At 39.5% G+C, this 16,464-nt stretch overlaps 1 protein-coding gene across 5 annotated transcripts in view; it reads right to left on the bottom strand.

The window, feature by feature from the left end:
- CNKSR2 (connector enhancer of kinase suppressor of Ras 2) overlaps positions 1–16,464 on the bottom strand; it is a 219,998-nt gene that overhangs the window by 83,352 nt on the left and 120,182 nt on the right. For all 5 annotated transcript variants that reach the window (XM_072137974.1, XM_072137976.1, XM_072137978.1 and 2 more), the window contains 4 exons: positions 9,318–9,451; positions 7,038–7,249; positions 3,986–4,075; positions 2,948–3,162 (listed from right to left, as the gene is read on the bottom strand). In XM_072137974.1, the coding sequence (XP_071994075.1) occupies positions 2,948–3,162; positions 3,986–4,075; positions 7,038–7,249; positions 9,318–9,451 (651 nt within the window). The remainder of the gene's footprint in view (positions 1–2,947; positions 3,163–3,985; positions 4,076–7,037; positions 7,250–9,317; positions 9,452–16,464) is intronic.

The following is a 16,464-nucleotide window of genomic DNA, read 5'->3' as shown; positions in this document are numbered from 1 at the left end:
CTGGCTGCCATGGAGACCGGGCAGCTCCGGGGCACATGCCAGTCCTCGGAGCTGCCCGGAAGAGGATCGGATCCCCCGGTAAGCGGCACGGGGGATCCGATCCACAGCGCTAACACCGTTACACGCCGCGGTCATGTTTGACCGCGGCGTGTAAGGGGTTAACACCCGCGATCGGAGCCGTCTCCGATCGCGGGTGTTAGCGCAGGCTGTCAGCTGTACTAGACAGCTGACAGCCGCTGCTTCTGGTACCGGCTCCGTTCGTGAGCCGGTGCCAGAAGCAGGACGTTATAGAACGTCCCCGTGCGCTAAGCATCTAGCCCCGGGGACGTACTATAACGTCCAGGTGCGCCTAGGGGTTAAAGGACATCTACCACCAGGATTAAAGATTGTAAACCAAGCTTATTAGCATACTAGTGTGTGCCCCTTCTGGCAGGATCTGCCCTTCTTTTAGCTTAAAGAAAGGCTTGTAAAATATGCAAATGAGCCTGACGGGCTCTTGGCTCCAGAAGCGTTGAAGGATTTTTTTCTTAAAAGCAAGGGCAAAAGAAGCAAAAAGAAATGCAGATCCTGCCAGAGACGGCGCACACCAGTATGTGTGATTGGTTTACAATCCTTCATCCTGGTGGTAGATGTCCTTTAATGGAGTATATTACAACGTTTAGCAATGTCACCTGCTCCTACAATCAAAAACATTTGCTTTGACGGTTTAGTTACACTTTACTTTAATGTTTACATGCAGTGTACATTTTATATATTATATGATTTTCACTGCCCACAATATGACATAATATTTCACTGTATATTTCTTTTACTAAACATAACCCAGTATATGGAATATATTGTGTAAATAAATGCAGATATTTGCAATTTTCCATGTCTCGGGTTTAAACTTGTGATACTATAAAGGCTATTGACAGGCTTTGCTTCCACTAATGAAAACTTGTGAGGAATTTTACACAACATGGTGACAGAAGGTGTCGTACGATATTATGTGCTATAGTATGAAGCACCAGAGGCAGGGGACTGCGGACAGCTCTCCAACCTACTGTATGCACTGATATAAATTTAGCCTGTCAGATGTCAGAGTTTTGTTTTTATTGTTAAGTTGAATGTCCTGGAGCTGCACACTGAGGGATAAGTGAGAAATCTAGTAGATCAGCAGTTCTTAGCTCTAGAAGGCAGCAGAGCTTTCTGTACAAAATGAAAGATGTTCCAAATGTCGGAAAAAATGGAGGCATCATCAGGCATGTACTTATAGTATTCCTTGTGTTACATCATGTTGGGCAACTTTTTGAGAAAGAGATACATTAAGGCGGCTATCCACACATGATAGGCCATACCTAGAACATGTTGCAACTAAAAGGGCTAGATGCAATTCAAAAGTTCAAAATGTCTTCCTTTGTGGTAGAAAATGTAAAATTACATACCACCTGTTAATTTAAATGCTCTCCATGTAATACATGGACTTTTGAAGAAAGTTGAGGCAGCCTCACACATCAGCTGTTCATAGCAGCTTAAGCCATTCTCCAGCTACACAGAAGCAGACGGATTCATCCACTGTGTAGAGACCGTTCCGAAGTACTCAGTTTCCGTTCACTTTAATGGAAGCCTAGATTCAGGGCTTTAGAATGGCCACCACACAACGGATGGAGATATCCGATTCAGGCTACCTATAGTTGTGGAACCGATTTCCGGAAGAGGTCATCAATATCAGATCAGTTGGTATATCATCCCAACCTGCCAAATCAGCAGTATGCTATTGATCCCCAGTCAAAAAAGATGAACAATATCTATTACCCGGAAAATCCTTTTAAAGTATGTATAAAATATTCTGAACACTTATGGTGGCTTCCCAGTGATTTCAGAAAATGCTACCATAGGAAATATAAATTGAGGGCGTTTATTTCTCTTATTTTTGAAACCACTTCAAATCTTGGTCAAAATACTGAAATCAAAAACTACATTGTTGAGTTTCAAAACAATTCTGTACATGAAGCCTCCCTAAATTTTCTAACCAGCCCAGTACAATGGTGTACATTAGTATCTCCATATTAAATGAGTTACTACTTAGTAAACTTTTTATTCTCAATTTTTACCATTTTGTATTGTCAAATCAGACAAAAGATGCCAAGGATGGCCTTTAGATCTACTTTTTAATTCCAACAATATTCAGCATATCTGTAGACTTCAACCTGCCAGAACAATAGCAAGAAACTTCACTTATACAGCAGTAGAAAGCTAATGAAGTTTCTTAGCTTATAAAAAAAAAATGGAAAACTAAAGGCACCGGTTTAATTATTTCCGTGCTCCATAAATCATTTCCTTGGTGGCAGAAAGCAGATATTGATCTGCATTCACCTACCAAGGATAGGTCTTCTGTTCAAAAGGGACATTTAGGTTTAACACTTTAATGTTCTCATCTAGTGAGAATAGGGATTACACTTAACCTTATTAAAGAATCTCTCCCCAATATCAATTATTCACAAAAAAATAATATAATCAAATCTATTTGTACATTAGACAGAACAATAAGTCTTCAAATGGAAGTTGAAGACTGTAAGTATCCATTACTCGTGTGGGATGGTCAAAATAGAAATAAAACTACCAAAAAAGGAAAATAAAATAAACAGTAAAAAAAAATTATTTGTGAAAACCTGAAACTGAAAAGCTTTTGACCGACAATCAAAAATGATTCTCAGTGGCAGATACTTTATGCACATCAGGATCAGGAAAGACGGGGTCCGATGTCATTTGAGCAGAGATATGGCCACTGTGTGTTGCCACTGCATTTAAAAACCATAGGACTGCAATGCTGTATAGGGGACACAGGACCCCTGTTTCGGTTACAGTGGGGGTCCTAAGTTTGATAAGCTTAGGCTTAAAGTTTTTGTGGGAAAACACCCAAATGTTTTGAAAAAAAGAAAGTTCAAAAAACCATACTACTTACATGATATGAAGCTGTATCTGCTACTGATGGACTGACCACTTCTTGCCTCAAGGAATCCATTTGTGCACCGGAAAGTAGACCATAATGAGTTGGACTTGTATTTTTCTCTCCTTTCTTTTTTGATTTCTTCCCAGTGTCCTTTTTGGTGTTTCTCTGCATCATAAACTCTTCTTGAATTATTTTGTCATTGCTCATGTATCGAAGCAGAGAACTTTCTGAGCAAAATGGAAAGAAAGACTTCAAGGTCCTCAAGTTACTTAGATGAAAGCAATGATAAATTAAAACTTTGGAGAAGATGTTACTATAAGATTGTTTTGCCGTAAACTCGAGAAAATTGCATTTATGTTCAATTCCATATAAATTACAATGACTACTCCTTCCCATAGGGCACTACGTCAAAAGATGCTTTGGGGATTCGCACTTATAGTACATGGGCTTTGTATTTACCAGACATCTTAACTGGGTTTCAAGCAATAAAAGATTACATCAGAAGTCAAAATTATAGGCCCCTGAGGCAATCTAGGATGCTGAGAAAAATGGTAACGTTTTCCAAAGACAAGGTGAAGTATATGATTTTCTGAACACCGTTCAGCCGGTGATCAGATTGCGTTGGTTGAGAATGCAGAAATTGTTGCTGCTGCACATTCAGGGGTTTTATAGATGAATGGACTATATGTTGAATTTCTCTAAAGTCTAAAATGACCCATCAAATTAAACTTCTGATTTACCACATATCAGGATGTTCTTCTTCTTAATTTTATTGGATATTATGATAAAGGGAAAAAAAGACCCAGTTTCGATAAGAGTATTTCTTTAATTTCAATCTTTGCTACAAATTCTTTTACATTCATTTATGACAATAATGGCAGCCAATAGTTGTGAAGCAGTGTCAAAGTACCACTGTACTTGAAAATGTGTTTTCAATATGTGACAACCTACATAAGGAATGTAGCTGACATTGGTTTGTATTGACTGTGCAAAAATGGTTAATATTTTTATAAAAATCTGCATTTTATATATTTACAATACTTAACTTACCTCTTCTACTGTCTCGTTTCATCTTACTTGGATCTTCATATTCTCCAACCCAATTATATTCTACTGGCATAGATATTGGCCGCAACTTACCTATACAGTGAATAAAAGGTTGGATTGCAAGTTAAACAATCATAGGTCCGGATAATTATTACGGTATTACCAACTGGACATTCACATTTACTTTAATTCATCTGCCACATGCATACATTTCTTCCCCTGGATGTTATTAAAAAAAGGTATCTGTGTGAAGGTAATTTCCTTTAAATGTAGTTATTTGGTCCCTTACAAACAGTTGTCCTTGGATATGACCACTGCTGTTCGAGTGATTGCACATATGAAATTATCAAGAGTTAATGCATGTTTCACAGTTGTCCTGTGGTAATGAACGGTGATCCCAGGTGGTCAGGCGCCCCACTGCCAAAATCCAGAATTGATCATATCCAAAGACAAATATCTTGTTTCTTAGGAACAACATGGCTACATTTATGGAAAATTGTCTTCACCCAGGGACATTTTACAAAAAGCAATTGAAGAAATGTATATATGACAGATGTATGTCCATGTGGAAATAAGATTAAGACAAAAAATAAAGCATAAATAATAGAGCAATGTGAAATACTGTAAATTATATGCTAGAGATTCCCAAGACATTTATTAGAAATAAAACCAGATCAACAAATGAAACATGCCATACTGTCACTGTTCCCTGCTTGGGGGAGAACCTTCGTTGGATTGGCAAGTAGGGGTTATTAAAGGGGTATTCCAGGAATATGAACGTCTGATACAAAAACCCATAAGGCTATAAATAAAAGAATATAACAAAACTCAATGTCATTAGGCACAAAATGGAGCTTAAATAGTTTTTAAATAGTTGATTTTATGATTTACAAAATGTTATGTTTTTTCAAAAGTAGGTGGAGTTATCACCAAGATGGCTGCCACAGGAAACTACGAGTCCCATGATCCTATAGTTCTCAGTAACTCCTCCTCTCATGCTTTGCTCCCAGTGATGATCTAACAGAATGTGTTGTTCTGTTACCATAGTAATGATGTGCAACTGCCATCACTGCATAGTACATCACTATGATGACGTCTCACCACAACACCAGCCATACTGGATGCACTGCAACCAACCGACTACAGCCAAACATAGTGATGATCACAGAACGTGTCCAGGCAGGTACAGATCATGTGATATGGAAATATGACCAGCATCCATCTTCAGCTCTGGAAATACCCTTCCTCGAGCCCTTCTGGCTTTTTAGCATAATTATAAAAAGTTGATTTTAGATGGAAGGAGGACATGGATGATACATATATGAAGATCGCCTGCCCAGTGCCTGGATCTGGGAGTAAGTGTCCATGATTTATCATGATGGATGTTGATGAGAGAATGAGTTCATAAGAGAATGCTTTTCACGACATGCCCATTCCAGGCCTGCCTATAAAAACACCAACAGGAAAGGTAACGGATGGATACATCTGAATGAGACAGATGTACAAAAGTGTAAAACGCCGTCAAAAAAAGTGTCAGGCACCCATATGATTGCTTGACACACCAATTGAACAGGCGGTGATGTACAAGATTCTTGTAGTGTAATGGGCAGTATATGGGCTTTGGGTTTTATGTTTATGTTTTGCAATCTGTTGTGGCATAATGGATGACTACTGAACACACTTTGCTTATGATACACTCTATTTATTAGGGTGTTTTTGTGGGAGTTTTTATTTATACTGCTGAGAAGTGAATTATATCATCATATTGTTTGATGCAAAGGATGTTTTATAGGTTGCATACCATGTGATTAGGTCCCTTGCAATTACCGATTGTGGTTGATATCATGAGACCTTGGAAATGAAATATGGTAACATTAAAATAGTTTTATGGCAAAGTTTTCCTTAGTCCACCCTGGAAAACAAATTTGCATATTTAGTTCACAGAGGAACATGCATGGCCTTTAAAGTCCGTACATGCTTTAACTCCTCTCTGCTCACCCACTGACTTTAGACATCAGCGGACGCAGGTCCTGAGTCTGCAGCGACGTCTTTAGACTAGCCTGAGAGCAGTAGAAAACTGCGTCTCTAGACGTCAGTTTACACGTCGCTGCGGCAACATCTTTAGATATTGCTGCAGTTTTCTACTGCTCCCGCGCTAGCTGCATTAGTCTCCGGGTCTCCGGGTGTGAGAGACATCGTAGGACCCTAGGGAGAAGGGAGATGCGGTTTATTACCGCTTCTCCCTTCTCCGCTCTTCAGAGCATCGCAATACATTTTTTTTCTTTTACAACTGAAAATGTCCTCCAGGGGTCTTTTATGACCTCATAGTGGATATATAAAGAAAGTAAACACACAAAAAATATTAATAAAAATACATTCACATTTCCTCATATAATAGAAAAAAAATCCTCCACTACACTACAACAAGCATCACCATAGTCGCCCCGTTTGCCCAAGACTATACATATTATATATCAAAATGGCCAAAAAAAATAGAGAATTCATTAATAATGTTCATTTTGGGCAAAACATTTTTAAATATTTACTAGAATTCACAAAAGTTTGGGCCCTTAAACCGCTAAAAACGCCCAGTCACTAGAGACTTTTCACGCCACGTCACTAAGGGAAGGGGTTAATGGCGAACTCTTTCTTCCCTGATCACAAAACTTTATCAGTTTGGGGCTGCAAATGAAGATGTTAGCTCAACAATATAGCAAGCTTAATGACTTTTCACATTGCCTACAGTTCTGTTCAATTAACAATTGTGACCTGGATAATAACATCGCCTTTCCAGAAAAATAAAATAATCTACATTAATTTAGTTCTTCGTAACAATACTTAAATCATTTTGCTGATCATGTGAAGCTGCTCTTCTAATATAGCCAGATAGGCTTACAAATGTCATTTTCTTGGGGGTAGGAACTATGCATTACTTTTGCTAAAAACAGTGTGGACAATACTTAGCAAATTGCTATGGGACCCTGTCATTAGGTTTATTAGTTAAAATGTGGTGACACATTCCCTTTAAGCCAACACACTGGTCAGTAGCACTTACCATATGTTGGAGTGCTTTCTCGGCGACCTTGCATGCTGGCTCTTCCTTTGTCGTATTCATAGCAGTAAAGTACTGCATCCTCCTCTACAGTATTGAACCGTTTCCTATACTCCTGATCCAGGAAGGAGTTTGGAGACTCTGACCCCTTTGATACCGGTTTTCCAACTATATGACGGCTCACGTCTTCACAAGGTAAATTGCCTTTTTCGTCTCTTAAAAGAAAATGAAGATTTGTTATAAGAACACCTTGTATTATAGTTCTAGTTCGGAGCTCTTCATTACAAATATTAAGGCAATACAGTTTTCATATCTTATTTTCTATTACAGTGGAACATTGAATTACAAGTAATTCTGCAACCTGGTTTACAAGACAAGCTCGCAATTTGCTAAATTTTGCAATACATGCATTATGTGAGCCCTCCTTACTCTCTACTGTACTAAAATTCCCTCTCTCAATTAATTGACGATCTAGAAGAAATAAAGGGTCAAGATGTTGTGCTTCACATGACTACATATATTTGGGGTGTGGAACTATTATGAGCAATAATTCTGCTCGTTATCCAAGGTATTCGGTATTTGTGGAACCAATTGTTTGGGTTTCAATGATTTTCCTATATTTTAACTTGCGCTGAAATATGAGCAATTTGGATTACAAGGTTGTTTCCTGAACAAATAACTGAATGCTCCTGATCCAAGGTTCCACTGTATTTGGTTTTCTCTACAAAGAAAATATTTATAAATAATCAAAGAAAGTTGTAATTGACGGACTTGCGTCTTTCCTTTTAACCTACCAAACCTTTACTTGTGTCTACTAAGCGATCTGTCCAAATATGTGTATTTTTTCTCTACAAGAGTAACACTGATGTATACGGTAGCCTTAAAACCAAACAGACAAGCTTTTTATTGTTTGTAAAGACTTCAAAAGGGCACTAAACCAGCATCATTATGCACTGAGCGGTACACATTATGGCTTTCTGTCTCAAATCTGCCTATGTCATGTATTTCCCCCCATGGAACAGATTATCATATTACCGTAAATCTTATTGATAGGGTACTCCATGTGTCTTGGTATGTTAAGATGAAGGAAAGAAATATACTGACAGCTAACTTGACTACATAGTTGATATCAGCAGCTAATATATGCACATAAGTGAACCACACTTTTTTTTTACAACTTTAGACCTATTAAGTTATTCCATAGATGGGCCCTATTGCATAACCCAGTTGTTTACTGAATGTCATGAATCTCCATGTTTGATGTTATTCATTTAGCCCATTGATCAATTACATAGGCTGCACCATTATAAAGTGCAAATGAAGGTCAACCCCGAAAATTTAGAAAACGTATGTAAGCAAAACAAATAAATACATGACGGGAAACTGGGCCATTTTATAAACAAAAATGAAACAGGAAAAAAAAAGTTAAAATTTTGCGGATCACATTCCACTTTCAAGTATTAATAGTGAGCACAAAAACAGTGTTAAACGAAAAGCCCCAACAATGATATGAACTGGGCCTCACTATTCCTTGCATATTAACTATTGATTTATAAAATTTGTTTTAGTAAAAATGAATGAGAACTTGGAAAGAAAATTCAGATCTTTCTTGATGCATGCTGTTGGTCGTTACTACATATCTTTGGCAACTTACATTAGAAGTTAGAATAGAATAAAAAAAGATGAATAAAACAAGATTTCTATTTCTGTTCTCAGTCTTTACTCAAAATATGTGTTATGCATACATAAGGAATATTAAAATAGAGGTCTTATACACAGTCTAGAGGACCTGTCAGAAAATAGAGGCAGGAAATGTTTGGGAACGGATTTTACTGGTGGGAGGAGGAAGATTTAATTGCACCAGTTTTTTCTTTTCATAAAATAGTCACATATTTTTACAAAAGCCACATGATTTTCCCCTGGACTCAAAAACTTTTTTTTAAAAAAAAGTAAATGAACTTAATTTTGAAGTAGCGAAGTAGAGTATATCCGTTTGCATAGTGGTGGTCTGGATCTATTTACATTTTAGTGGGAATTTTTACTTTCGGACACAAAGACAGGTAAAAATACACCAACTTAAAGAAGAATCTGTTGGTTATTTATAAAATGGGCAATCATTTAGGAGGCAGAAATGGGTTTAAAGAAGAAATTAACCTTGCTTGTAAAATTGTTGATCTAAAATTAATGTTCTAATTACCCACAATGATATATGTCACCACGAGTTTACAAACAAAAATAAGTATAGTGAACTATAGAACTAGGATATTGCCCTCTGAGACGTACCTTGGCGTGTAGGGCTCAGCTGGAGGAGGGGGGATGAAAAGATCTTGGAGTGCAGAGCTGTCCCTTTTGGTAGGTGTGCTAATTGTGCTTGACGGGGTGGCTGCTCCACTTGTAGGGCTCCTTGGTATAAGGGGCTGTAATTAAGTAAAATATATAATAGTTATTAACATGTACGGGTTTGCTCCTTTTGCTTCTTTTTTCATTTAAATAACCACATCATTGAGGAGATGCCACAACATACTATAGAACGGGTATTGCCAGTCAAGTGGCAGAAACATACAGCAATATATAAATGATTAAAAATGTCTTTAATGTACACAATATATAGTAGAAAAATATCCCACATAATTACAGGTTCTCTTTCCCTTTTACAGCATCTTTAGGCATTATATATGACTTGGAGTGACTTCGAGGCAGCTTTAATCCACCCACACACACACATTAGAAGTGGTTGTACAGGATAAAAATGGAAAATGTTTAACTAGGTAACAGCGAAGGTAGGGACAATGACAAGGAAGAGTAATTGTCACCTTTCTTTAGAGATGGTCACATTCTGTACGGTATTCTTTATAGGTGTAATATATGTGGACCAGCTTTTCATGATATTTCCCTCACTCTAGAAACTGGTATATTAGAAATGTTTCTATGGCTATCATCTGGCATATCTTAGCCTTAAAGTATATACATCAACATCTATGCCAAATTTGTATTACACACATTTACCACATTTACCATAAATTTCCTAATGGTAGTCAAAGCAGGGAAATAACTTGAGGGGGTACAGAGGGTACAGTCACATCCTGGCCCAGAACCCTAAAAGGAGTCTCTTCTATACAAAAAGTGACAAGTCCCCTGCCGCTTTCTTTAAGACACAAATACCATTGATATGCAGACGAAATGCAGCTGTCGTAGTTTTGGCCACCGGCTATGCCAACCAGAGGATACATCAGGATGCCTAAGCGGCCCTTGTCCAAAATGGCAGACTTTAAGATCCTGGACAGATACTGGACTGTAGAAAATATACCACCTTCTCTCTCTTGAAGTCAAGTATACCTTTGAATCATTAAAAACTCGCTTTAGGTTGCCCCCTCCAGAGCGTTTCAGATATCTTTGGCTTCACTATTATATTTGCCCTCCTTTGAGGAAAACCACATCTCCTCATATCTTCCAAAATTCTAAATATACTGTCTCAAATCTTGCACATTTACTCTGGCTTGATTTGTTCCTCATAAAGGACATGGCTAACCTAAATTAATAAATGGGAAGTAGATTTGGGCTCCACACTCTCAATTCTCTATGTACACAAATTTGGGAATCCACATGCAAACACTAATGCTACAGACTTCATTTAAGGTTCTAATGTGCAATTAATGTCTAATTCAGATATTTAGCTCTTACTTCTTCTTAGCTAAACTAAGCTGACCATATCTGTGACCTAGAAAAAGCAGGTCCTCGCCTTCTCTGAAGCCAAACAGAGGTTAAACTGGAATACAAAACCTTACCTCTATTCTCAATGACATGCTACATTTTTGACCATCGGGTCACCATGGTAGGACAGTGGCCACTCCTTCCTCAATGAAGACTTACTACTTCCCTTTAGACCATTTTACTTTTTTTTCTTCTGCTCCCCCTCTTTCCCCTTCTCTGGATATTTTCTTTTTGTTGGTGTTTTTTTCAGCTACACACCCGTCTCCATGGGCTTGGTAAATATTGATATTCTATTGTTATATTCTATTCTTTGCTTTTACCACACGTACATGTTAGTAATATTCCCTGCCTGCACAATATACTGTGACTAACCAAACCTGCCTATAAAGAAATAAGTTACACTTTCCTATTAAGCTTAATACATGCAAGTCCATTAGTATGGATACATTCATTATGTGCCTCATCATATTTGCCCAATTTGTTGAAACGGGTTATAACTGTAAAGCACTACGTGTATATCCTTAGACTTCCCCAAACACATATTGAATTCTATAAATGGATGGATGTGCACTAAAGGAATCTGTACCGTCGCATTTACAATCACCAAATTTTGCATAGCCGCTCTCTGTGACTCCGGGAACGTCATAGACCAGGTTTTAATCCAAAATTTTAACCCTGTGCTTTTCAAAATACACTTCTTAACCACCATATATGGGTTGCTATTTTAGCTCAGGTCATAAATATGATCTCTGAGTTTTGATTGGTTACTGTAGCCAATGAGTATAAGACGCTTATGTGTGAGGTAATATGGATAGGGATACAGAAATAGGGGGAGATTTATCATAAATGTCTGAGCTAAAAATGTTCCAGTTGCCCATGGAAACCAATCAGGGATCAGCTATAATTTTATAAACAGCTATGCAAAAAGGAAACTTTGTTGCCATGGGCAAATAGAGCAGTTCTGCTCTCAGACGCTTCTGATAAATCCCCCATAGACAGAGTGACAGAGGCAGTCCCTGAGAGAGAGACGGTCAGAGGCAGTCCCTGAGAGAGAGACGGTCAGAGGCAGTCCCTGAGAGAGAGACGGTCAGAGGCAGTCCCTGAGAGAGAGACGGTCAGAGGCAGTCCCTGAGAGAGAGACGGTCAGAGGCAGTCCCTGAGAGAGAGACGGTCAGAGGCAGTCCCTGAGAGAGAGACGGTCAGAGGCAGTCCCTGAGAGAGAGACGGTCAGAGGCAGTCCCTGAGAGAGAGACGGTCAGAGGCAGTCCCTGAGAGAGAGACGGTCAGAGGCAGTCCCTGAGAGAGAGACGGTCAGAGGCAGTCCCTGAGAGAGAGACGGTCAGAGGCAGTCCCTGAGAGAGAGACGGTCAGAGGCAGTCCCTGAGAGAGAGACGGTCAGAGGCAGTCCCTGAGAGAGAGACGGTCAGAGGCAGTCCCTGAGAGAGAGACGGTCAGAGGCAGTCCCTGAGAGAGAGACGGTCAGAGGCAGTCCCTGAGAGAGAGACGGTCAGAGGCAGTCCCTGAGAGAGAGACGGTCAGAGGCAGTCCCTGAAAGAGACAGTCAGAGGCAGTCCCTGAAAGAGACAGTCAGAGGCAGTCACTGAAAGAGACGGTCAGAGACAGAGATAGATACATATAAAATATTTTTTGTTAACCCATTCTATTATGTTATAGCTAAGAGCAGTTATTTCCTATCCCGAGTAGCGCAAGGATCTACAGCTAGTGTAAAATATAGTTAATATTGAAGTGACAGACTTTTACATCATCTTTCACAAATGCAGAGTATATAAAGGGTTTACAAGCAAGAAATACAAGTATAAATATTGTTATTCCCTCAACTCCTATTGATTAATAAACAGGGAAAATTGCTAACATTGTAATTTACTCGGAAAATGATTTCCTGGTAGATATGGATTTTCTGGGAGTGCTTAAAGCACTGTATGCAGCAAGCGGAGAAGCTAAATTGCAGAAAAAGTTCAAAGTGAACTATCCAGATATAACATTTTTGTACCCAATGAAAAACACACATACATATAAAAAGGAACAAAGAACCTGTAATGTAATAAAACATTTTACACCATAATTTACAGCACACATATTATAATGAATGTTTCTAGGCATAGGGGAGAGTTTTAATGACAAATCTCCCTTAAAGGGGTTTGCCCATGAAAAAAAGCACTCACATTTGAATCCCTTAGTAATGTTTACACAGTAAAGAGATTTTTTTTTAACCACTTACTCAAAAAAAACCCCAACCTGGTATATTACTACTGGATGGTTCTATAGCTCATACCTCTATAGCTCATACCTCTATAGCTCATACCTCAGGGTTTAGGTTCACCCCTACATTTAGCTACTACACAGAGAACTTGGCTGTCTGCTTGTATTTAATTCCCTGTTTACAAGCCAGGAATAACCAAATCTCCCATCAAATTGATATCAATGACCTTTTATAAAGACAGGACATTTTTAGTCTGTACACTGAAATTTTACTATTTTTCTGCAAACAAGATTACTAGATTAAGATTAAAATTTCTTTTAAAAACAAACACAGAAAATAAAAAATATTTCTCATTGACCATTAGTTTGATATAGTAAAGTACAGTATATAATAAATGAATGAGTTGTCAATGGTCTCAAACATTCATATACAAAACATCTCACTTTGACTTATAAGAAACCCTCTATGCTATATGATTAATTATTTGCTGCTCCATCCTTTCCAGTAGATTTATTTTACACTTGGGTCTATTTTACACTGAAATGCTTCATTGCATATGCAATGTAGTTTAAAGTGAATATCAAAAGAGGGAGATCCTGAACATCAAAGTACAAATACATGGATAATATATAACAGAATGATTACTAAGGAATCTCAAGGAATGGCTAGAAATGTGATTACATTTACAGGGGGATAGTAGTGATCAGTGGCGTAACTAGGAATGAGTGGGCCCCATAGCAAACTTTTGGCTGGGCCCCCCCCCCCCCCACCTTGCCGATGACCACGGCACCTTTTCCCATTCCCTGCCCTGCATCCCTTCCCTAATAAAAAATCCCCTAGGGCCTCCCTTAACTAATAAAAAATCCCCTAGGGCCTCCCTTAACTAATAACAAATCCCCTATGGCCTCCCTTCTCTAATAAAAAATCCCCTAGGGCCTCCCTTAACTAATAAAAAATCCCCTATGGCCTCCCTTCTCTAATAAAAAATCCCCTAGGGCCTCCCTTAACTAATAAAAAATCCCCTAGGGCCTCCCTTAACTAATAAAAAATCCCCTAGGGCCTCCCTTCTCTAATAAAAAATCCCCTAGGGCATCCCTTCCCTAATAAAAAATCCCCTAGGGTCTCCCTTAACTAATAAAAAACCCCCTAGGGCCTCCCTTAACTAATAAAAAATCCCCTATGGCCTCCCTTCTCTAATAAAAAATCCCCTAGGGCCTCCCTTAACTAATAAAAAATCCCCTAGGGCCTCCCTTAACTAATAAAAAATCCCCTAGGGCCTCCCTTCTCTAATAAAAAATCCCCTAGGGCCTCCCTTCTCTAATAAAAAATCCCCTAGGGCCTCCCTTCTCTAATAAAAAATCCCCTAGGGCCTCCCTTAACTAATAAAAAATCCCCTAGGGCCTCCCTTCTCTAATAAAAAATCCCCTAGGGCCTCCCTTCTCTAATAAAAAATCCCCTAGGGCCTCCCTTCTCTAATAAAAAATCCCCTAGGGCCTCCCTTCTCTAATAAAAAATCCCCTAGGGCCTCCCTTAACTAATAAAAAATCCCCTAGGGCCTCCCTTCTCTAATAAAAAATCCCCTAGGGCCTCCCTTAACTAATAAAAAATCCCCTAGGGCCTCCCTTAACTAATAAAAAATCCCCTAGGGCCTCCCTTCTCTAATAAAAAATCCCCTAGGGCCTCCCTTAACTAATAAAAAATCCCCTAGGGCCTCCCTTCTCTAATAAAAAATCCCCTAGGGCATCCCTTCTCTAATAAAAAATCCCCTAGGGCCTCCCTTAACTAATAAAAAATCCCCTAGGGCCTCCCTTCTCTAATAAAAAATCCCCTAGGGCCTCCCTTAACTAATAAAAAATCCCCTAGGGCCTCCCTTCTCTAATAAAAAATCCCCTAGGGCATCCCTTCTCTAATAAAAAATCCCCTAGGGCCTCCCTTCTCTAATAAAAAATCCCCTAGGGTCTCCCTTCTCTAATAAAAAATCCCCTAGGGCCTCCCTTCTCTAATAAAAAATCCCCTAGGGCATCCCTTCTCTAATAAAAAATCCCCTAGGGCCTCCCTTAACTAATAAAAAATCCCCTAGGGCCTCCCTTAACTAATAAAAAATCCCCTAGGGCCTCCCTTCTCTAATAAAAAATCCCCTAGGGCCTCCCTTCTCTAATAAAAAATCCCCTAGGGCCTCCCTTCTCTAATAAAAAAATCCCCTAGGGCCTCCCTTCTCTAATAAAAAATCCCCTAGGGCCTCCCTTCTCTAATAAAAAAATCCCCTAGGGCCTCCCTTAACTAATAAAAAATCCCCTAGGGCCTCCCTTAACTAATAAAAAATCCCCTAGGGCCTCCCTTAACTAATAAAAAAGCTTTCCCTATACAAATAATAAACATATACTTACCCACCGGTCGGTGATGTCTTCTTCCCTTTACCTTCACCTCACGGGAGAAAATGGCGGCTCGGCTCCTCCAGGTTGCACCGCGCGCCTCTGGTCACGTGACTTACGCGACCTGACGTCAGGTCGCGTCAGTCACGTGACATGGGCCGCGCGGTGCAACCTGAAGGAGAACAGGTGGGCGGATCGCCGACGCAGGACTGGTAAGTAGTGGGGCAGAAACAGGGGCGGGCGCAGGGAGGGACAGATACACAGGAGCGGGCGCAGGGACAGATACACAGGGGCGGGCGCAGGGACAGATACACAGGGGCGGGGAGGGGCCTTATCGTGCCGTATAGCAGGGCCCGGGCCCCGGGCCTCGGTCGGACCGGGTCGGTAACGGCGCTGCGCAGCAGACATCGGGATGTGCCGCCCCACGGGCCCCTGAAGCTCCCGGGCCCCGTAGCAACCGCTACGGCTGCTACGGCGGTAGTTCCGCCACTGGTAGTGATGTAAGAATCACAAATATATCTTCATTGAAGATGGAATTTACACAACAAACTCAACAACAACAAAAAACACTAATAAAAACTGAAAATATTAAAAAGGTCTTCAAGAGATTGGGATTTGTGACCACTGCAGACACTGGAAAAGGCAGTCACCACCCAAAATGTAGCCAGGCTATATGGAAAATAACAACCAGAGCCAATGAATGTTAAGTAAGCCCACATCTTAAAAAAGGGAGGCAAAGAAGTAATGAAATGTATTGTCAAATGTAGTGTCTTTGTCTTACCCAGCTATTATGTATTTTAGTGCTTTTATTGCTTCTGTGTGTTTTCAGCGTTTTGTATCAACAATAAAGACTGATTTTATGGATCCATTATTTGTTGCCTTTTTGACACTCCCCACCTTTCTTTTTTGGGTTTAAATATTACATCATTGCTAATGCCAAATACAAAGATCAGTGGGTAGCACTGAAACGATAGTCTATTATTATTCCATTCTACCTGCTATGGTGATATTTGGTTCATTAAAACCCCTTTAATGGCTTAATAGGGGGAGGGGACGAATCCTATAGATTGAGACACCACTGCCTTCCTATTTATTTCTGACTTTGAACTTTGACTTTGAAATTCCA

This window comes from Engystomops pustulosus, chromosome 2 (genome assembly GCF_040894005.1).
Source record: "Engystomops pustulosus chromosome 2, aEngPut4.maternal, whole genome shotgun sequence".
NCBI lineage: Eukaryota > Metazoa > Chordata > Amphibia > Anura > Leptodactylidae > Engystomops > Engystomops pustulosus.
Note: the sequence above shows the minus strand (reverse complement) of the source record. Positions and strands in the feature narration are given on the sequence as shown.